At 46.2% G+C, this 23456-nt stretch overlaps 1 protein-coding gene across 2 annotated transcripts in view; it reads left to right on the top strand.

Annotated features, from left to right (window-relative positions):
* Positions 1–6647: 6647 nt before the first annotated feature.
* ETV6 (ETS variant transcription factor 6) overlaps positions 6648–23456 on the top strand; it is a gene marked incomplete at both ends in the record, with an annotated part of 225586 nt that continues 208777 nt past the window's right edge. For both annotated transcript variants that reach the window (XM_084255613.1, XM_084255612.1), the window contains one exon: positions 6648–6680. In XM_084255613.1, coding sequence (XP_084111739.1) covers positions 6648–6680 — 33 coding nt within the window. The remainder of the gene's footprint in view (positions 6681–23456) is intronic.

Below are 23456 nucleotides of genomic sequence, written 5' to 3'. Positions count from 1 at the left end.
CTATAATTCACTTCTAGGCATGTATGCCAAGCCCCTCAGACAACAGTCCTGTCTGTCATAGACATCTCAAATGTCAGTGGGTCTTCTGAATCAAAGGGATCAGGAGGCAGAGGAGCTGGCACACAGCTTGGTCTTGTGGCAGAGTCTTTTCTTCCACTGGGTCCCACTAAAACTGGAAGTCTACTAGGTTTGTGTCTCTCTTTGTGTAGGAAGGGCTAGATGCAGCAACTCGTTCTCCACCTTAGAGGAGATATCTTGTACATACCCTAGATCAGAGGAGATAGTCACTAAGGTAGAAGGTCCCTAAATTTTTGTGAAATGTATTTCTCAACCTCCAGCTTTTTGCCACTTTCTGTCTAGTAGGTCTAGCCAACATACCGTCATCAATCTAATGGATGAAGAGAAAATATAGTGGAATAGAGGGTCAATCAAGGTCATTTTGGACTAGATCATGATAGAGGACTGTAAAGTTGATAAAGACTCAAGGTAGGGCAATGATGTGTATTGCTGGTTCTACCCTTTAAAAAGAAATCTAAGTGAACCAAATTTCAGAAAATGACAATCCTCCATATGAAAGAAAGGATCTACATTAGTTCTCACCCATTACTAAAGTGTAGAGAAGAGGAATCCACCACAGAAAATGATTTAAAAAAAAATCAGCTTGACTTTTAACAACTTTAATGACTGTGTGCCCTGATATTGTTACAGAGCAATCCCAATATAAAATGGGTTGCCTGACTGTGAGTCCTCACCTGCATACTTAAAGGGGACTTATTAATGCTAAGGTGCAGGCACACACAAAAGGTTAATAAAAGATTTGTTTACAAGGGAAGGGAAAATGGGGAAATGAATAACTCAGGGAGAATAAGAGGAAGATAAGTTCGTAAATGTGTCCTACCCATTCCGCTGACCTGGAATCCCAATGACCCACTGAGCTGGCGAAAAACCACCACGTGCTGTTCAGGCCAAGAGAGTGATGACCTCCCCTCCCCCCTTCAGTCACTTGGCTGGTTAAATACTCAGAGAACAAGGCTGCCTAACTCTTCCCTCAGGTCTTTGCAACCCTTCCTTTGGTGATCACGAGATTTGTAGTTCCCAGTGTCTTGATGGAGTGGGGGTGGAGTCCACAAAGCCTGTATGGAGTTTGCTCAGGACATCCTTTCCCCCTAACAATATAACAGAATAGAATCCAGAGGAATCATAGGCACAAAGAAAGACTGTACTATCTGACAATTCTTTCTCACTGACATTCACTGATTCCTAGGGTAGGACCAACAAAGGAAATGAAGAAATAGGAGAAATTCTCAGCGTTGTGTTGAGCTCTAAAGCTAAGAAAGACCTGTAGAAGGGAAGGAGAGCTGACAATCCTATCTGGCACTCTAGGAGAGAAATTGGGGCTGATGTCAGGAGAGACATGAGATCCTTCCCCAAAGCTTAAAACTAAGGAAGACATCAAGTAGAACAGAAAACCTGAGAATATCAACTCCAAGACAATATTTGCATATAGGAAAATCAGAATATTTTTAGAATATTTGAAACTAGTGGTATATTGCATCAAAATGAAAAAAGTTACAACCCAAATCCAACTTAAGCTACAGATCATAATCAACTCAGTCCAAATTCACTAACAATATAGGAGAAGATGTGGCCATCTTTGGAGGAAAATATTGTCTAATGTATTTTTATAGAAAATGTCCAAGACGTACTTCACAATAACAAGAAACACACACACACACACACACACACACAAATGTAAGCCATGGTCAAGAAAGAAAACTATCAATAGAAGTTAACTAAGACATAGGTCAGATTTTAGAATTATCGCAGTGGCATATACACACAATGGAATATTACTCAGCAATCAAAAAAGATAAACTCATGCAATTTGCAGCAACATGGATGGAGCTGGAAGGGATCATGCTCAACGAAAGAAGCCAAAAAGAAAAAGAAAAATACTGGATGGTTTCACTCGTAGCAGGAATCTAGAAAATCTAAACAAGGGACCAGGAAAAAGAGTAACTATAAGAAAGAAAAAATCAAAATCACCAAGCAACTATAAACCAGAGACAACACTATGGGGGGGGGCAGGGAGAGGAGGGATTGGGGTGCAATTGTATGGGGAATATAAAAAAAGAATTATCACAGTATGACAACAATATGAAAGGACTAAAGGAAAAGATGAACATGATTTGTGATGATATGGGCAACTTCGGAAAAGTGATAGTGTAAAAAAAATGGAAATGCTAGAAATAAAAAATACAGTATCAGAAGTAAAGAGGTAAATGGGCTTAACATTAATAAGTTGGGCAATGCAAAGGAAAGAAACTTGAAGAGAGATAGATAGGAAGCATTCAAATTTATAGACAGAGAAATAAGACAAATAAAACAGTATTCAAGACGTATGCAACAATGGCATGTGACATGTTTGTATCATTGGAGTAATAAAAGGAGAGGAGAAAGATAATGGTAGAAACAATATTCAGAGAGCTACTAGATGAGAATTTTCCAAAACTAATGAAAGATATCAACTTACAGGTCCAAGAATTATAGCCAACATCACAAAGAGTAAATATGAAGAAAACCACACTTAGGCACATCATAGTCAAAATTCTGAAAACCAAAATTAGAGAGCAGATCTTAAAGACAGCTGGGGGGCAGGGAAAAGACATGACATACAGGGAGCTAAAATATGAACTACAAATGACTTTTAATCAAAAATAATGGAGACAGAGATGAAATGACATGTTTAAAATGCCAAAAGAAAAAAAAATCTGTCAACCTAAAATTTTATATACAGTGAAAATTATCCTTCAAAGCTGAATGTGAAATAAAGACATTTCACCCAGACAAAAAGCAGTGAGACATCATCTCCAACAAACTACACTATAAGAAATGCCAAAAGAAGTTCTTTAGGCCAAAGAGAACTTATATCAGATCTGTAAGAAGGAATAAAAAGTAGTGAAAAGGACAAATATCTGGGCAAGTTAAAAGTGACATGTATTTTATTACCTTCACTATATACATATAGTTTTTAAAATATCAATCCCTCCAACATGTGATGGGTTTTGTAACATGTACTAGGCAGTATCATAAGGGATGGAAGAAATATAAATGGAATTATGCTGTTTTAAGTTTCCTATCTATTCATAAAATAGAATAATATTTGAAGATTGACTGTGATAATGCAATATATAAATTGTAGTTTCTAGAACAACCACTATATTTAACAGAAAGAAGAACAGCTAGACAGGGAATCTAGGAATTTAAAGGGAATATGAAAAATTTACTCAATTTATTCCCTGACAAATTCAGGAAATAGGAAATCGAGAAGCAATGGGCAAATGGGAATGAATGAACGAGAAGAACTTCTCTCAACCACTATTATTGAACACTGAATGGATTTGGAAATTAACTTTTGCTACAGACTTGATAATGATTTTCATGAATTCAACCTCAACTACAATGCAAAACAGAGCTATCTGTGAATCTTACACTGCAGTTGAATCATTTTGACACTACTAACATTATTTGAATCACAAATAATACCAAGCTGCTTTATACGCGTGCCCATGCTGTCAAAAGTTAAAAGAAGCAAGATCTTCATTCCAACACAAATTTACAGTAGTTATATTTTTCTGAACTGAAACTACAGTTCCAACAGTGGTTTTTGGATTTTAATGCAAGTGAAAAGGAAATTTCCATATTTAAAACTCACTTAACTGCAACTGAGGTGTTCCACTTAACCTTCAACTGGAAATGATTAATCTGCAAGATATTGGCATGCTAAGGGGGAAATGACAAGAGAACTGATAGAATTCTAATAGAATGATAAAAATGCCTTCTATGAAATAAATATGCTCATGTAAAATAATATCCTGATGAATTGATATATTTGGCAGCACCTACCTGGGTGAAAAGAATTGTGTAAAATCTCATTACAGCTCAATATTCAACTTTGATAATAGAAAACACTTTTGAACTGGGGTTCAATTAAGTGGAAACCCATCCTCCCTCACCCACACACACACACAAAAAAGTTCCATGCTCATCATTAGACCTATATCACAATTGTGCTATTGTGATTATTATTCCACCTACATTTGTTAATAAAAAATTATGGATAGTTGTTTTCTCTTTTGGTATGTCTCTACACCATGTCCTCAATTTTGCCTCTGTGAGAAAAGCCAAAAAAATTTACTATCTGGCCCTTTCCAGATAGAAATTGCCAATTTTTCTAAATGCAGTGTTTAGTTGCCACAGCTGCTACTGTATATTTTGCTTTGGAACCGCATCATTCTAATTCAAACTACTACTTCCAGAATTACTTGGAAAAGCTAAGGAGGAAATAGGAAGTGGAGGTTAAATAATTGCAGCTAACAGCAGCTGAGCACATATATGTGGCAAGCACTCAGGTAAACAAGCACGTCGAAAATTTTTGCTCATTTAATACAAGAATCTTCTACCATAGGCGCTATGCTCCCACTCCCATTTTGCAGAAGCAGAGTGAGCTGATCATATTGGAAGATCATGTTAAGGATATAAAGGTTTATAGGCTTTAATCAATCCAGCAATGGGGCATTAGGACAATATTTGCAAAAATCAGTGGAAGGAGGAAGGACATACAGACCATTGTTGGGGAGTGGGGAGAGGCTGTGGACAGAGGTGGTCAGAAGCAGAGCAATTGGTATGGACCTGAGATTCTGGGGCTACCAGTGACGCAACAGCCGAGGTCCCCGGAGGCTCACAGAACTCCATAATGCCATCTCCTCAGCCACAGGACTCTTTTCCATCCCAAGTTCCTTAAAACAGAGCACTCTTCTGATGAATATGTGAAAAAGTATGAACACATTAATTATGTGGAGAGCTGAAGGAAAAATCCGTAGGGTGGGCACGATCTGAGAAATCTGTCTACACGTAAACACACAGACATTGTGCCTATTTATGTGTGTGTATAAATTGGTAACACAATTCACACCCCCACACTATAAACTCCTACGTGTGCATCAGCAGGGCTTCGAGTTGAAAACACGATTACAACGTTCTTGGTCTTCAGGGGTCACCAGGGCATTTTAGGGGAGCGTGAATAACAATAAAACTCATAGCGACACCAGCCCGCAGGCACTCAAAGACCCCTCAGCCCCGCAGGCTGGAACTTCCTCTCAATTGTGTTTTCCCAGCAAAAATTCCTCCTGGCCCAGCAGGACCCCGGGGTCCCCCACTCGGCCCATGGCGGTCCTGGGGAGGGGGGGGGGTTCTCTTCAGGAACGCGTCCTGTCAACTTTGTAGTCCGGTCGTCTATTTCGGTTGGTCGCGGCCGCTATTTCTTTAACTGGACAGCGGATTTCGAAACGGGGAAGAAGGGGGGTCAGGGAAGGAACTCAACCGCCTTTGATAACTGCCCAGCAGCCTCCCTTCCCCAGAACGCGTGCTCTGAGGGAACTGCAGAGGGACTGACGCTGAGTATGAGACTGTGCTGAGTGGGCCCGGTGGTGAGCGAAGACAAGCCAAGGTTTGTCTGTATGTGTGTGTGTGTGTGTGTGTGTGTGTGTGTGTGTGTGTGTATAAGAGAGAGAGAGAGATAGGGTGCCAGTGGGTGAGCCTCTGGAACTCTGAAAATGGTCAGGATTTTGCTTTTTAGCTCTACCCGATCCCCCATTTCCTGGTGGATTCTCTTAAAGAGGCCGCGGTCGCGAAGCAGAACAAAGGCTATTGTTTTATTTCCTCCCGTGGATTCCGCGTCCTTTACGGGAATGTCCTTCCCTGTGTAACGATTTTCCTCGCCGGGGCGCTGAGGGGGGCGGGGGGCGGGGACGGGGGAAAATCACCCGTGTGTGCGCGTTTCGGCATCTGTGGGAGACGGAGCGGGGCGGCGGGTAATAAACGGGGTTTGTGGTCCCCGGGGCCCCCACGTAACGCTTTTTCTACGTGTCTTCCCGGAGCCGGGCGATTGTTGGGGCTCGGCTGGGGGAGCCCCGCGCGCGGCGGGCGGTTGGGGGGCGCGCGGCTGCGCCCCGGGGGGCGGCCGCGGCCTGGCTCCCGCCACCCCCCCACGGCTTCCTCCTCAGCCCGCGAACCCCGCCGCGCCCCTCCCCCCGCACCCCCCCCCCCCAGTCGGCTTTTATTTCCCCGATGCCGGGCTGTAACCCGAGCTTTTATTTCCTGGTGGCTCCTTTAAGAGGCAGAGCTCGGTGCTGGGAATTCACGTCAGTTTCTGCTCTGAAACTCTCAAGATCAATGAGCGAGGAGCTTTCTCAGTTCTGCCTTTCAGTTTCTCTCTTCCAGGAAGGAAAACATTCGAGAGAGCGAGGGAGAGCGGCGGGAGGGCGGGGGGCGGGGGCGCCGGCCGCGGGTGGGAGGAGGCGAGCGAGCGCGAGGCCGGCCGGGCTGCGCCCCGGGTCGCCGCGCCGCGACCTGCAGACCCCGGCGTCGCCGCGCTCGGCCCGGCTCCCACGCCCCCGCCGCCCCGCGCGCCCGCCCGCCCGCCCCGCCCGCGCGCCCGCCGACCCCCGGGGCGGCTGCCGGGAGAGATGCTGCGAGAAACTTCTTAAATGACCGCGTCTGGCCGGCCGTGGAGCGCTTCTGGGTTGGGGAGAGGAAAGGAAAGTGGAAAAAAACTGAGAACTTCCTGATCTCTCTCGCTGTGAGACATGTCTGAGACTCCTGCTCAGTGTAGCATCAAGGTAAAGACCTCCTCGCCCTCCCTGTCCGTGCGTGAGACCCCGGAGCTGCCGCTGCACCGGCCCGGCCCGTCGTGCCGGGCGCCTCGGAGGGGGCTGCTGCAGCCGCTCAGCGCGCCCGGGAATGATTGGGGGGCGCCCGGGAAGGAGCTGCAGCTCGCGCTGGCGGCGGCTGTACCCTTTAGGGTAACCTTGCTGCGCCCCCCCCCACGCCGAGCCCCCGGAGGCTCCTCGCCCCCCCCCACCCCACCCCTTTGCTTTTTTTGACAATGAAATGCCCGTCACAGTTGGTCAGGAGGAGCCCGAGTTGTCTCCAGGACTGTAAAACACCCCCGTAATTAGTGCGCCTTAAAAAAAAAAAAAAAAACAACAACAACAAAAACCCCAAACCTGCTTCCTACTCCTACTCCCAACATGTGACTGAAATGTAACTTTTGTTCCCGAGGGGTGGTCTGCTGCTTAGGGGAAAAAAGTTCTCCAGTTCCCATTGGGGATGAAATCGGGGCTTTATTTGAAGGACTCCCCGGGTCTGATCAGACAGGATTTTTCCTCCTCCTCCTCCTCGGATTGTAATTGCAAGCGCTCGTTGGAGAGACAGTCGTCGTGTCAGCTCTTCCTGGGCATTGCACAATGAATTTCTTTCTTTCATTTTTTTTTTTTTAAGCCAAGGTGAATAAAGTTGCTGAATGGTTATTTTACTCCGATTCCTATGAGAGCTGGGCAATCCCAAAGTAGAAAAGTCGTGTATGCAGGGGGAAAGCGAATTATTTCCGTGAGCAAAATGACCTTCCCTGTTTGACAGTGCGGAGGGGCTCCCTGCGAGGAGCAAGCGCCCGGCTTTCTCGCCAGGTTTTGCAAGTGCGGGACGGTGGATGTTGGCATACTCGGCGCTGGGCTTCCCAAGAGTGGTCTGTGTCTATCAAGACCGGTGGTGCGTTGCTTCTGAAAAGTTGTTGTAAACTTTGCCACCGTGAGGAGGCAGGATGATTTCTTCATCTCCCCCAATTATTCTCCCCATCGCGGCATTTATTGTGCACTTTACTCATGTGGCGGTTCCCGCGGTGCCCTCGTGGAAAAGCTTTCTGCTTCTGTGAGTGGTGGAAACTGCTGAAGTTTGTTTGTCTTTGACTTGGGCCATTTAGGCTGTTTTCTTTGAGTGGGCACTGAAGAAACAATGAACAAATAACCTGTTTTCTTCATGCAAAGGGAATTAGAGCAACCTTTCCTGTTTAACATTGCTTTTCCAGTGGGGCCAGTGTTTGATTTCCTTACTAAGTTTTCATTATTTCATAAATGCTCAGATTTTAGTGATTCTGATCGGGAAAGATTTTCTTGGGTTTGCGGGAGGGTTTATGTGAACTGAAAAGATGAGCTGGGTTTCTTTGTTTCTGCCTCCCACAAATGCCCCGTGAAACTTTGGGGTTCCTGTGTTTATACCTCTCTAGTGGTTGCAGTAGGCCTGTGATGGAGGGGGGTGTCCCAGTGCAGAACTTCGAGTCCTTTGACTTCCAAACCAGTTTCTTTGGCTGTATTCTGTAGATTCTTCAAGTTTGGGAAAATCCTCCAGTAGGGATAATCTAATTTATTTGACACTTCATAACTCAAACAGAGGTAACTAACTAGTCGAGTGTTAAATCAGTAAATTGTATTTCACTGAAAGGCAATAAATCTGACATCAGGAAAACCTGGACCAACTGTGGGGCAATAATTTTAGGATAAAACCACCAAACAGTCCTCTCGGTGATTTTTCTAAAAAGACTTGGTAGCTCCCTCTTCTGATGGGTGTGTGTGTGTGTGTGTGTGTGTGTGTGTGTGTGTGTGTGTGGTGGACATGATTTCTGCTCTGTGCCTTCTGTCATTATGCTGTAGGGGCACAAACGTACAGCCCCTCTTTCCTTGCACACACAGACAGACCAAACCTTTTCTTAAATGTCACGTAAAAATTACCTTCGCAGTTTGCATATCATCTTTTTTTTCCTTATTGCTTACCTCTCAGTTCTTTTTAGGTGACTTTTCCTTGCCTGTGTATTTCTTTGTAATAAGTTTCTTTTATTTTGGATGGCTCTATGGAACCAGTATATGACTGCTTGTTTACACTATGCATATGTTTAGTTGCGCATCGGCGAAGTGTATTTTTCCATGGGATTTGTTTAATTCCGGGTATTCCAGTAATAAGCGCTGGAGATCAAGGACCGGGATTATTCCAGGTCATCTGAAAATGTTCTGGTGATGTGTGCAGGGTTTCATGTAGTCCTTGGGATGTGGCATCGTGACTGCATAATAAAAAATGTTTGCTGGTAACCCACAAGCAAGTACTGGGATTGATTCTAGAGTCCAGTAAACAATCAACTTTTCTGTAAAGTGGAGAGTGATGGTCCAGAGCTTTCAAGGCTGAGCTGATGAATTTCATGTCCTGGGAATTGGGATGCAGGGGACTCTGTGGAGAGATTTCCCAAACTTTCCCTCTCTGCTCCTGAAACCTTCTTCTTTTGCTCTCATTCCTTATGAGCAGCTGGTGAACAGGCAGTAAATTCCTGGGCAGCTGGTGTGATGGAGCCCAGAGGAGTCTGACCAGGGCCAGCCCCAGAGGGAAGTGCTTTGTTTACTTCTGAGCAATGTCTGCTCTGCTAGAAAATAGAGTAGTGTCAGATTTAGGGGGAATTTCCAAGGTGAAAGTTTCTGATTCAGTCAGTCAGTGACACCCTGGTGCTTTTGACTTAGGTACGGTGTTTGACAGTGAATTCTTGAGCAGGGACTTGTATTTCTTTTGAACTTGATAAGCATCTTCCCATCACTGAGGGATGTTAATATCACAGAAGACTGACTGACTAACCCAAGGTCACCGAAACTCACACTGACCCCCACTATTTCTTTTGCTCTTGGCAGTGACTGTTCCCCATGTACAGTGGGGGTTCTCATGAAGAGAGTTGGTTTACTATTTGGGGTTATTTAAATGTAAAGGCAGGGTCGCTTAACTGTCTTAAAAAGTCGAAGGATTGTTTTCAGAGGCTTCCTTGGCTGGCTGTGCTGGTCACGGGAGGAAGGAAGAGGCTGTGTTGCCATCATCAACCTTCACCTTCAAGTCACCTGTTCAGTTTTAAGTTCAGCCAAGTTGCAGTGGAAAGTGGTTATGGCCTAGCAGACACTCCTGTGTAAGGCTTGGCTTGCACACGCATTAGTGACTTAGGAAGTCAGTGAGGACTGCCCCTGGCTTGCCTCGTCCCTTTTCCCTCTGCCCCGGGGTACTGGTCAGCTTTGTTGGCAGCATGAAATCTCTTTCTGTTGTGCTCCTAACTGGGAGACTCCCAGGGTTTCTCCTACTGGATTCTGAGCTCCTTGGGTTTCGTGACGATAATCTCCATGACCTAGAACTTAGTTTGGCAACTGGCACAGAAGTGTTTCTCGGCGTTGTGGGCTGATTTGAAGTGAGGCATGGGATGAGGCCAGTGCTCTTTCCTCTGTCTACCCCTGTCCCTCCCAGGGTGACTTATCACCTTCATCCACCAGCTTGCACCGTGCATCATGAATTGCCTCGTGCCACACTGTTGGCAGGGAGGTCTGTACAAAAACGATCACCATCATTATTTTGATAAAATTTTCTTTTTTAAAAAAAAGATTTATTTATTTATGCATATAAAACTAGGGTGCAGGCCAGAGGTGTGGGGGGTGAGAAGATTCACCAGAGACATAGTGGGGAGCAGAACAGGCAGATCTACTGTAATACACTACTGAGGGGAGCAGCAAGCGAGTCAGGAGAGGTCTACTGTGCCATGTGGGTTGGCTCCCTGGCTGGTAATCGAACCCATGTTGCAGTGGCTGATGATAGCGTGATAGTACTTTGTCTTTAGTCCCTGTGCCACTAGAGAGGCCCTTGATAAAGTTTTCAAAAAACACTAATTAAATTAAAAATTAAATTAAAAATTAAAATTAAAAACAAGGACTTGAATACGAGAGACAACACGGGCTTACAAGTTTCTTTCAGAAGGGTTAGATGAGCAGACTTCTAAGTTTTCCCCTGTTTCTCTGACAGTCGACTCAGGGACCTTTTAGATTTTCAGAGTTAAAGGACCTGTGAGATCACCTGGCTTGACCTCCAATTTTTTACAGAAAGCAGGCCCGGACAGTTCAGTGGTTTGCTGCAGCTGATTAGTGACGCAGCCAGGGGTAGAGTAAGATGGGCCTCCAGGTCTCAGGTTCCTGCACCACATTTTCTGGGTTCCTGGTGCATCCCTCTAAAAGGCCAAGAAATGTGATACACTAGACTGTGCTCCCTGGCACTTCCTAGCTTGGTCCATTTTAATCACCAGCCAGCTGGTATGAGGGCAGGGAGGTAGGTGCCAAGGAAGATGATGTGTGTGGGGGGAGCATTGGGCCCAGAAGGTATATTGTTAGATGTGAGAAGAGGAAGTAGTAGGAGTAGGGATGAGGGCAGGAGGGTTTGGTGGACTTCTATTGGCACCATAATTTCTCTTTATTGTGGTAAAAAAAAAAAACCAATATAATTAATCATGTTAGCCATCTTTAAGTGTATATGGTTCAGTTGTGTTGAGTATATTCTTACTGTGGTATCCTAGATCTTCAGAGCTTTTTTACCTGGCAACGCTGAAACTTTCTACCCAGAAAACACCAATTTCCCTTCTTTAATTACCCCCCCCCTTACCACAACCCGTGGTAACTACCTTTCTACTTTCTGTTTCTACAATTCTGACTATTTTAGATGTTTAATATGAGTGGAATCATGCAGTGTTTTTATTTCCCTTAGTATAATGCATTCATCTTGTTGTATGCAATAGGTTTTGTTTTCCTTTTTTAAGGTTGCATAATATTCCATCATGCTGTACAGGCCAAGATTTCTTTATACATTCATCTGTTGATAGACCATTTGGGTTGCTTCCTGAATTATGGCTGTTGTGGATAATGCCCAGGTGAACATGAGTGTACAGCTAATGATCTCTGAGAGCTTGCTTGGCATTCTTTAGATATATATCCCCCAAAGTGGGATGCAGTATAATTTTTTATAGTATATGGGGGACTGATACCTCTCCTTTATGTGGAAGGTACTGGCCCTGCTTTCAGGTCTTATCTGTAGAATCCTTGGGTAGACCATTAGCTCTTTTTATCTTGCTGTTGCAAACAGCATCAGCTAAAATCCTGGTAGCTGGACTGGGGATGTGGCTACCTCTTCAGCCTTGGTAAGTCAGGGGAAAAAATACTCCAAATGTGGACAACAAAAGAAGGTAGAAATGAATCAGATTCTGTAAATCCGAGTAAAGCTGCATTTACTCACACTGAGGAAGTTCAGGGGACCGAGAGGCCAGGGATTGTTGGGAGTAATAACAGAGCAGTTTCATTTGATTACCAATCTATAAAAGTTGCCTTTCAGCTTGCATCTTCTAGCAGAATGACTCAGTGTCAGACGAAGCCCCCTAGGGTGTGGGGTGTACAGTGACATCTTTTTTTCCTCTGAATGTGATTTTAGAACAAGCAGTCGAGTTTGCTTGCAGGCAGAGTCCATCACTGCTGTATTTGTTGTTTGACGCGTGTAAGAAACCAATCCCTGTGTCTATTTGCTCTGTATCTATTTGTTGACTAGAATGAGTGTGAGTTTACTCAGAGTTCCCACGCCCAAAGTGGCTGCGCTTAAAGACCATTCACTGCCAGACCTAGTATTTGGGGAGAGTGAGATTAGGCCAAATTAGTGAGAAGTTAGAATTATAACCTATTAAAAATCAAAAAACCCAAACAGGTCCTTAGTATTGATTTCTGAATATGCAGAAACAAACTGATTAAGTGTTTTTCCATTTTGGTGGAGATGCCATGTTTTCTTTATGAGCTGTGGATGGACTGTGGTTGCTGGGTTGCCTGCCTAGTTCAGGAGCAGCCTCAGTGACAAGGAATGGATAACTTGTGTTCCCTGTCATTTATTGGTTAGAAATGACTGCTTCAAACTGTCCCTTTGGCCTCGAAATATTACCACCAGTCAATTTTCTTTTGTTCTGTTAATTTGCTTGATAAGTCTTCCTTAAGATAAGAGAAGATACGTAATTCTGCCTGGTCTTTTTTTTTTTTTTTAAGATTTATTTATTTATACAAGAACTGGAGTACAGGTTAGAGGCGCAGGAGGGTGAGAGGATTTACCAGAGACAGAGTGGGGAACAGAACAGGCAGATGGACCGAAGGCACTGCTGAAGGGAGCAGCGGGCGAGACAGGAGAGGTCTGCCGCGGCATGTGGGTATCTCCCTGGCTGGCCGGGAATCGAACCTGTGCTGCAGAGGCTGCAGACAGCTTCACAGTGCAGTGCTCTACCCGCTGCGCCACCAGGGAGGCCCCTCAGCCTGGTCTTTGTCCAAATGATCTATAGAATTTTCAGGTGGGACAGGGGGCAGGGGGGAGCTGACTGAAGAAGGCATCTGCCCATATTTGCTGAGTGCCAGCCCCAGGTGAACATAGCTGCTTCCTTAGTCCTGTGGCCTCTGCTTATAGAAAACGGTGGCACATTCACATTTGTAGAGTTTTATAAATGCTGTGCAATGAAAGGTGTTTCTTCTTTTATTGATTATTGCTCCCTCATTTTTCTCTTTTCCTTCTTCTTCCCCTTTTTTCTATTCCCCTCCCTTTCCCTCCTCCATCATCATCACCATCATTTATTGAACACCGCTGCCTGCTGGTCCTTGTGCTAAGTGTTTTATGTACATGATCTCATTTACTCTTCACAACTCTCAGGGATACAGTTTTCTCCACATTTTATAAAGGAGGAGACTGAAGCCCAGGGTGGTTAAGCTGTATCAGATCTCACAGGCTCCATGTGGCAATGCTGGGGCTAACTTTGCATCCGGGGCCTGCAGTTCCAGAATCTTCTCCATGATACTATCCTGAGGCACAGCCATTTGTGAGGAGAAAATGAGGACAGTAAGAGTGATGGGGCTGCGGTGAGGCCTCCCATAACCAGGAGGAGGGGCAGAAACAGAGCAGGGAGGCTGTGTCCTGAACTCCCAGATGTCCATTCTCTCTGGTCTCCTCTCAAGGTGGGTTTTTTGGAGTGGGTCCTGTGGTTTGGGGGACAGCCAGCCATCACACCTGGCCTTCCACCTGGGGATGAGTGTCCCGGTCTTCCATTTTCACGCTAACCCCTGATGTTCTCTAAGTGACATTTTGTCTTTTAATGGGTTTCATCTTGGGTCCTTCAAGTTTTTCTCAGAAACTTTTCCTTTTCTGTGTCTCTTTCTTTTTCCCTGGCGCCTGATTACTTCTTACTAAATGCACAGCAGGCAGCAGCCATGCCCGCTCACCTGCCAACCTTGGGGCTAGGCATCTGGGCCTGCATCGCTCCCTGTTCAATCTCTTCTCCTTTCTCAACTCTATTTTCCTTTAAAACGTTTGATCGGCCTTCCCTGGTGGTGCAAGGGGTTGAGTCTCAGTACTATGAAGCTGTCTACAGCCACTGCAGCACGAGTTCGATTCCCGGCTAGGGAGCTACCTACATGGCACAGCAGACCTCTCCTGTCTTACATGCTGCTCCCCTCAGCAGTGTGTTTCAGTCAATCTGCCTGTTCTGTTCCCCGCTCTGACTCTGGTGCATCCTCTCACCCCTCCTCACCCCCACACCTCTGGCCTGCACCCCAGCTCTTGTATGCATAAATAAATAAAATAAAAATAATAAAGCTTTGACATGACACACGAGCACAGCATCGTTGTCTTGAAACTGTCCCTCATGTGCTTCTCGGATACTGTGTGGTTTCCAGGAACCTGTGTGACATCTTCAGGTATGTTGTGATTGTCTGCTGCCACCGAAGGAATCAGCTGTTTTCTTTGCTCTCTGCTGCTAGCCCGACCACCCTCTTATTCTGATTCACTGGAGGCAAGAGAGCATTTGGCCATTCGACCTCATACATTTCGGAATTTGAAAGACTTTTATGAAGTGTCTTTAGAGCAGATACAGGAGAGGAAACAGAGTGTGGAAGTGAGAGGGGCTGAAGGAAGTGCCATCCGCTCTGCTCCTGGCACAGGGAGGAAAGCAACTCCTGGCTGTTTAATACCTCCACCAAGATGCCAGCGCCCTTAGTCACCAAGCCAGCACCAGTATCAGGTGTTCTGTCCGGGGTCGTCCATGTCCCTGCCACTCCGTGACAGCCCTGACACCAGAAAATTGCCAGCGAGCAGACTTGAATTCAGAACAGGCTCCTCGGCAGAGTTAGACCCCATTTTGTGGCACCGCCCGGGGACCTACTCGATCAGTGCTCACAGCAGTGACTTCACGTTACAACCTTTAAATGCTGAGATCCGAGAAAGGAAATAATGCAGTGCTCCGTGGAGAGACAGCCCACAAGAAAGGGTCGGCTTAGAAAGACTATCGAGACGAATGACTTCTAAAAAACACTCCGCAGTGAAGACAGGAAGGAGCTATCCCATAAATCTGCACATTCATCAGACCTTGAGTGTTCCTCGGGGGTGTGTCCCTGGGTGCGTGGGACAGGGAAGAAGGTCTCAAAGAGCTCATTTCCTGAATGACCTGAAAGGGACTGATGGCTCGATGCGCTGAGCCCTGTGGGCGTCTGTCCCTGATGCTGTCCTGATGCCACGTGACCTATAGTTCCAGTCACCTCCCCTTCAGATTCGGATTTGCATTTTACTTTGTTTTATGTGGTTCTAAGTCAGCTTCCCTTAAGTGGATTGTAAACTGCTGAGACAGGCATCAGCCATCGTCCTCCTGTGGGTTTCTTTGGGGGCAAAGAGCACAGAGTAGACAGACCTGAGTACGTAAACTTGAATGTGTTCATCTTAATCTTGACCCTATTAACTCATCCAAAGTGGTAATAAAGGTATCCATCTCTCAGGCTGTTGGAGTATGTAAATTGCCTGAAGAAGGATCTTGCACTGTTTAAAAAAAAGTTTACTCTTCTCCTGTTTATAATGTTCTCAATATGTGGACCTAGAAAGGGCTAGAGATTGCCTAGCCCCATGCCTATGGGATGTGTTTGAGAATACAGAGGCCAGAGTTGTTCATGGTCTTGCTCAAGCTTGTGTGGTTGGTTTGTGGCACTGCCTGAACTAAAACCCAGCTCCCCCTCAGCCCCCCCCCCCCAAGTTGGCTGCTCCCAGCAAGTGCTCTTGTCAGATCCCATTGAGTCTCCTAAGACTAGGTCCCTCAGAACTCAGAAAAGCTCTTCTTCGAACTTTAATTGAATCCATGCCTTTGCAACAAGAAAGAGGAGCTGACCGCCACTGTGGGAGAGTAGCAAATGCCTTTTGCATCTTAGGTGACGTTTTGAGGGAATAACTGGTGTGGTTCTGAGTAAGTTTCCAGAGATGAAAGGAAAGGGAAAAATCTAAGCCTGAAAGTATTGTACAGCGACTCTCATTCGCATTACTACTCAGCACTCAAGTATTCCAACCTATTCAGGGATCTGCTTGTTCTTACAGTTGCTTATTATTTGTGACCCTGGTGAGTCTGAGAGAGAGCATCCATTCTTTAGTCTGCTTTTGTTTAACAGGCAGTTCCCTGTCTGTCTTGACCACAGAACAGACACTGTTCACTGTAAATTTCCAGTTTCAAGAACCATGAGTAGATGACTCTTAGTGGAAGTTTATACAGAAGAGCTTGAAAGAGCCAAATTTGTTACTTTGGGGCATTGAGCACATCTGCATTTTTTTGGTAGATGTTAAGGGACTCAGCAGCTATTTTTCTCTTCACTGTGGACTGAAAGTGGGTTCCTGAATTTTCTTTTGTGCGGATGTGTTACGTGAGACAATGAGCTAGAGACTGGGCAAAGACCCCTTTGGAGGAATCAGAGAGAGAATGTTAATTCACTGCCTCCTCCCACCCCATGACCTAGGTGTGGGCCCTTTCAGGCTGCTGAAGAAAGCTCAGGTTTGGGGTGAAGCCTTTCCTCTGCTCCCTACCTGGAGAACACAGTGAAAGTTCAGGATTTTATACTCAGCTGCTTTTTTCCCAGTCTGCTGGCTTATGAAGGGCTCTGTGGCTTCATCTTTCTGAAGACTTCTCTGTAATCCCTGCTTCGCTCACATGCCCTAGACCTGAGGAAGCGGTAAGTGAAGAAGAGTGGCTGACTCTAAAGCATTTCTTGGAAGAGATGAGCTACAGATATACACCAGCCTTGTAATTAAAAAAAAAAAAAAAATCAAACCCAAAGAACAGCCTTGTGTGTCTCTGAAATCACCCATTTATTTCCCTAACATTTCCCCTTGCTCCCTGGTGAACATGTGGGTCTAGTTGTGGCCAGTGAAATTCTGACTGCTGAGAGATGAGCAGGGGGAGAGGCCTCCGATCACCCGCCTTGTCGGGTGTGGCCAGAAGAGCTGGGTCTCCAAGGAAGAATCCAGGTCAAGAGACAATTTAGAATTAGTCGTGTCCCCAGCCTGATAATTAACACTCAGATAGCTCCGCACGGGCCAGGCAAGAGGAAATGTCCTTGAGACTTTATAAAAAAGGGGGGTGGGAGCATGCTAAGCCCTTTCCTTGACTGCTTTGAGGAGCTGGGATCGGGCAAGGAAATTTCTCTCCGCACTAGTTCCTTCATTATTCATTGTTACTTCTAGACCGTTGGTCTTTTCACACTCTCCTTGACCATCCAATCAGACTCCTGCCAGAGCAAACCCCTTTGTAGTGTCTCCTGACTCAACCGTGCGGTCCAGCTGAGTATTTCCACGTTGAAGTTTGTGATCACAGGCCGGGTCTCCGAGGGGACAGAAGGGATTCATTTTCCTGGGCCTTCTGTTTGCTGGCACCCAGCTTCCTGCCTCGGAGTTGGTATGCTTGGTTTTGGGAAGTGGAAAGTCAGAAGGGTTAGAACCCTGGTGAATTTGTAGCTGCTTTGTTCTCCTTTTCTTTTGAGATCTAGGTGATTAAAAGAAAAACCCACATCAGGACTTGATGGATGCTTTGTGTTTTTGAGGCCTGGGCTTGGCTGTAATGGACAGTGATGGGTGGGGACAGCAGGGCAGAGGTCACTCTCACTGAGCCTTTTTGAAATGGTCCATCCTCGAGGACACGAACCAGGTGGAAGGGTTATCCTTTGGGGGATGAAATCTGAGAAAAGCAAATTGGCAGTCTGGGAAAATCTCCCCTTCTCCCGACTTGAAGACCTGAATGACCTGATTTGGCTGACTGCCTCTCAGGTCCCCTGGAAAGCTGCCAGCTCTTTATTTGACTTTGTGCCATTTAGTCCTTCCCTTTGCCTGCTGACTAGGATACTTTGGGGCGATCTGGAAGGAGAGACAGTACTGGCTGGGGAGGGAAGTGCACCGGAGGAGCAAAGGCTTACTTTCTGAGTTTTGCATTCTGCCCGGGTGTGGCTCTGGGTTCTGTGCTTTTGGCAGGAGCCTTAGTTGGGTGGCAAGGGGGCACTTCTCGGCAGGCCTAAGACAGCTGGAGGTCAGACATGGCTTTTGAACATGATGAGATCCAGGGGTGATGTTGGCAAGCCTAGGAAGGCTGGACTGATGATCTTCTAATCTTTTCCAGTGTGCTGTAGGCAAGCTTTAATTTTTCACGCAGACAAGCAGGGAGATGGGCCGTGTGACCCAATGTCAGGTGGACACCAGTTAGACTATCCATCTGCCATGCTCCCCGCTCCCCTGGTCACCCTGACTTTTAAAAGTGACCCACCCCTTGAAATTGACCAAGGAACCCACTGACTGGAAGGCAAGATGTTTACGTATCACCATCTGGGGGCAAGGCAATGTGGTCTGCTTGGACATGAGTGATGCAAAGCCTCAGAGAGAAATGAAAATTTAAAAAATGCAAGAAAAACCAGAGGCAGAAAGGCAGGCAGACCCCCCCCTCCCCCACCGCGGAGACGGGCTCTGGTAACCTGCGCTGGCTCTTCTGAGAATTCATCTCTCTAGACAAATTTGGTAAAATGACCAAATGGAGCTTCTCTAAGGGAGGGGGATTGCCTGTGTGTTTTTGTGGTTAACCATCACGTTGGGCCGTCCGATTTAAGGGAAAGTTGGGTCTGTGTACATTTCCATTTCGGCTGTGGTATTTAAAGGTGGATGGCAGTGTCAGTCCTCTTGCCTGCTGGTTAGTTTATATCTAGGTTATAGGTCAAAGTGAGTTCACACCACATCCTATTTCTTATTTGGGTATGTTTTTGGCCCACCGAGCCTAGTTAGGGCAAATCCAGACACTCTCCCCCCGGCCGATGTGTGCAGATGGTCAGGCTACATCCTAATGGATTCCTGAAAAGGATTCACCGCACTGCTCTGGTCTGCAAATTGGTGTCTGCGATTCTCCTTGGTGTTTCCCATGCTTAGGGTTCTTGGCTCTTAGTCCTTTTGGGACTCTGAGTGGGGCCTGTGTTGGCAAGATTATAATTACGCTATTTGGGGGAGTCCTGAAGCCCACTTTTCCACCCAGCGGGAGGCAGGGTGAGTCTGGCTGGCTGCCTAAGGGGTACTGTGGTGTGTCCCACCTCAGGGGATCCTCTATACCATATTCAGCAAGGCCATCTCCTAGCTGGTCCTGGTGTTCTCAGGACACACGAGTTAGAACTTTTGGGGGGACAAATGACCAGTTCAGGCTCACTTTTTGTTTGCATGTATGGCCTTATATCACTGAGGTGCCTTGAGAGATTACGCCATGCTCCAAGCCTAGAAACTATCTTCTCTGGGTCAGGAAAAGGGTCCCAGAGAAGTTATCAAAGGCTCAAGAGTAAGCACCAATGTAGGGGTTCACATTCGCATGTTTTAGGGAGAACAGCGTGCAGGAGCTGACCCTACACCTTTGTGGGCTACTTTGAGTCCTGGTCGGGACTGGATCGTGTGGCTGGCACTTCTTGGCATCCCTCTGCTTCCATTCCGGGGAGTCGTCCTGTCCCCCACTTGCATGTGTGCACAGGTACTGAAGGCTCTGAAGTCACATAAATTAAGGTAATCTCTTTTCTAGCCTGTGGAATGAAAGCTTGCACAACCCCCTGGGACCTTGTGGCAAAGGAATCTCACAGACATGCAGGTTCTCCAGTAACAACCTTTTGTTATGCTGAATGAGAAAAAAAAAAAAACCTATCAATTCCCTTCAGGGGTTTGTATCAATTTCCTGGCCTTTGTATGCTCTTCCCATGTTGGACTGAGTCCCCGCCTGTTCCTCCCACATTCCGTGTACACATGAGAGCCACTGAGTACCTCAGTTGTTCCAGTTGAGAGAGAGAATGTGAATGTGCATGCCCTGTGATGGAAGGGCCTCCAGTCCAGGATTGGGGGCCCCACTTTGCGCCCTGAGCTTCTGGAACAGGCTCTGGGATCTTCGAAAACCTGAACTGAAATAAACAAGTTGGAATATGAATAAATGCATGGTTACAAATGATTCTTTCGTATTGGAAGTGTTTTGGATTTTTATTTACAAGTTTGGTGCTGTTTTTGTGACCAGAAATAGGCTGTAGGAACTTAACTCTTGCTTTTAGCAATTAGTCTATGGTAAAATTGGTTTTGTTCTATGTCCTTTTGCTTAAAGCCAGTTTCCCAAGAACCCATCCATGACATCAAGTGAGGACTGACTTTAGATGTAAAATATATCTCCTTGGAGGCCTGGCTTTCTGATGGGCTATAAATGGATTGTTAACTAGCAATGTGAGGGGCAGTTAACAAGCTGTTTCTAGAAGCATTTCCCCGGTCTTGTGTGAAAAGGTAACGTTTGCATACTGCCTATGGTGTTTATACATTGGTAGATTGTGTGTGTGTGTGTGTGTCTTCACTAGTGAATGAACTGAAAAGATAATTTAAAATACTGTTTATTTGTCCCTCTCTTTGTGGCTACCTTCTCTGTGAGACTGTGTTCTGGTTTGTTTTTTAAGCCAGCTTAAGTGAGGAGGTGTTTGGTCAGCCACAGGGTTTGAATCAACCAAACTTCAAAAATATTCACTATGTCTGTGATAATACTTTAAGTATGTAATAGGTGCTTGAAGGATTTATGCCTTAGAATACACAGATGAATAGGTGAATCACCTCCCCACCAGCAAAGGAGCATTCAGGTTCCTAAGTTCAGCAAAGTAGGGCTCCTGTTATGCATCTCATCTTATTTGAACTTCTCTCCATATTCAGGTGCTATAACTGAAAACCAGCCCCTGATTTTCAGGGAGTAGTAGCTGAAAACTGGTTTGCAGTTTCTAATACTATTGGGTTTTAATGAGAACTTATTTATTGCTGGGCTGCCATGCTTCTACTGTGTTAGCAGCTGCTGGATTAAAAAACAGACAAACAGGTGTCTCTTAGAAACCTCAGCCTGGATGCTTTTTGTTAGCCTGGAAAAGCCTGGTTGTTATTGCTTTTATTTATTTATTTTGTCCCACCCCGGCCAGATTCTGCCTAGAGGCGTTGATGAGCAGGGGTGATGGGGGAGAAGATGGCAGCTTTTCTTGGTGGAGGTTTCTATGAAGAGAATCCATCTAAGAGTCTTATCCTGTTGAGATAGAACTTAGCAAAACTGCTCAAGACACATATCCCAGGGGAGAAAAGCCAAAAGGAAGATAGTAATGAATAGTTTTGCCAAGTCACCTCTGTCATACTTCCAAGGCCAGCCTAAAGCCAGCGCTGCCACAAAAGCCATGCAAGACTGAGGGGAGCGAGTGATGGCCCTTCTCTGGCCCAGAACACACTAACAGACTCATGTACTGTTGCTCCTTGAAGCTACTGGACCAAAAGCTTCTGGAAGCCAGGCAGGCGGCTGTGCTGCCCACCCCATGTCCTTTCTTCTCTATCTGACCACTCTCCTCCTTGCCACCCTTTTCTGTTGTCTCTTCTCTGATCTTACCTCTCTTTCCTGTACCCTCCAATCTAACCTTGGATTTTTATCCTTTGCAAATAATAATTGATCATGTCATTCCCTTTCTGACATTGCACTTCCAGATGAAACCCAGGCCCTTTTCATGGCATGCAAGGCCCTTTCAGACTGCCTTGCTAGATTCATCTCCACTCCCCCTGCATAGCCTGTTCCAACCAGTACCTGCTCTGCTCCCAGACCACATGATGTACGTTTATGTCTGGGATCTAACCCTGATCTTTTTCTGAGTTAGCTTGTCATTGGAAACCCCATTTCTTAAGCCTTCTCTGTTGCTGCCAGGTCAGCCCCCTTCAGCTCCCTGAACCTGCATGTTAGGGGCCGTGTTCCTGTTACAGTTGAATTGTTTTCACCCTCTGACCAGAGCAAAATCCCATTGAGAGCAGGTATTGGAAGATTCATTTGTGTATTTCCAGCTTCTAGCAACATGCTTGGCACAGAGGAGGGTCAATGTATGTTACTGGAATAGAATTTTAAACATCACCAAGTGTTTATTGAGCTTCTACTGTGGACTCCATGGGAACTAGGCTCTGTGATATGGAAAAGAAAGTGTACGATAAGGACATCACACCATTGAAATCCTGAGCAAACACCCTTTGAAAGCAGAAGGAGGAAGAAAGCTCGGGCCCAGGGACCCAGACCAGGGCTCAGGGCCCCAGAGCACCTCCATGCCTAAGGCACTCTCGTGAGATAGAAGCACCCAACATGCACACACACAACACCCACTCTTCCTATCCCTTGTGATTACCTACCTTCCAGAGAGGAATGTAGACAGCTGGAGAAAAGGCCTGAGAACCTTTAGGCTGAATGGGCAAGAGGAAGCACGAGCAGCAGCCCAGAGTGAATGAATGCACTGGCAGACCTAGTGTCTTCTTTGGCTTGACTGAGCATGCGTCCTGGGTCAGGGAGACAGAACCCAGGGCTCTTGGTTGTAGTCATGCAAGCTGTGACTCTCTGGGTACAGTTCTTGTTCCCCACCTTGTTCCTCTGCTGGTGGGGCGGCAGAGATAAGCTGAAAGAGCAGCCTGGCTTCCAGAGTCTTCTGTGAAGTCTGTGATTACCTTTCCAAGGAAGGGGAGGACTCTGACCCAACTCTGTCTAGTCTACACTTGAGATGATGATCTCTCTGGGACTCTTCTTTTGCTCTTAGTATATAGCCCTGGGGGACACAACCAGTAAGAACCACTGGGTGTATCACAGGACAAGAAAACAAAGTCATGTCTTCGGGGTGGTATGACAGCCTTGAAATTTCTCCACAGCAGACAACTCAGTGCTGTTTGCTTAAGGAGGAAGCTATTAAGTCAGTGTGTTAAAGTTGTGAATAATCTGATAAGTGTAGAAATGAACCAGTTGGGAGAAGTCAATATTTTTAGACTCAAGCAGACACACTGGCCTCCCACACAGGCCCAAATGGTCCTTTTTTTCTCCTTGCTCTCGTTGCTGCTGACCTATGACTGGGATTCCGGGCATCAGAGTACAGGATAAGTCTTATCTTCCCGGATGCATCCAGGTCCCAGAGAGGGTGCTGTTACAGTTCCCCCAAAACGATCACCTGCAGGGATTCCTTTTCTAGACCCACACTGCAGCTGCCAGCCCACCTTCCTGACCTTGGCCTCATCGTGGCTGCACGTGGGTCTGTTTCCAAGCTGTTTTGTCTTTGTCCTCTTGGGGAGTCCCATGTCTCTCACAGAAAGGCTCCAAGAGGGACTGGGTGACATGTCAGGAGTTGTCACAGGAATGTTGAGCAAAGCCACCTTGGGGAACAGCAAGGCAGACATCTGTGCATTCCCGATGAAAACAGACACACAGAAGCTGCTGATGTGGGGGGGCCCTATGGGTGCTCCCCCAATTAGGAACACTCAATATATGCACCTCATGCTTGGACAGTGTGCCACTGTCAAGTTTCCTCCCACGGACTGCTTAGTCCCTGGCTCGGCATCTCCCCTGCCTGGGCTGTTGAGGTGGACGCCATTTCCTTCTCCAT

This window comes from Talpa europaea, assembly GCF_964194135.1.
Source record: "Talpa europaea genome assembly, chromosome: 15".
Taxonomy (NCBI): Eukaryota; Metazoa; Chordata; class Mammalia; order Eulipotyphla; family Talpidae; genus Talpa; species Talpa europaea.
Note: the sequence above shows the minus strand (reverse complement) of the source record. Positions and strands in the feature narration are given on the sequence as shown.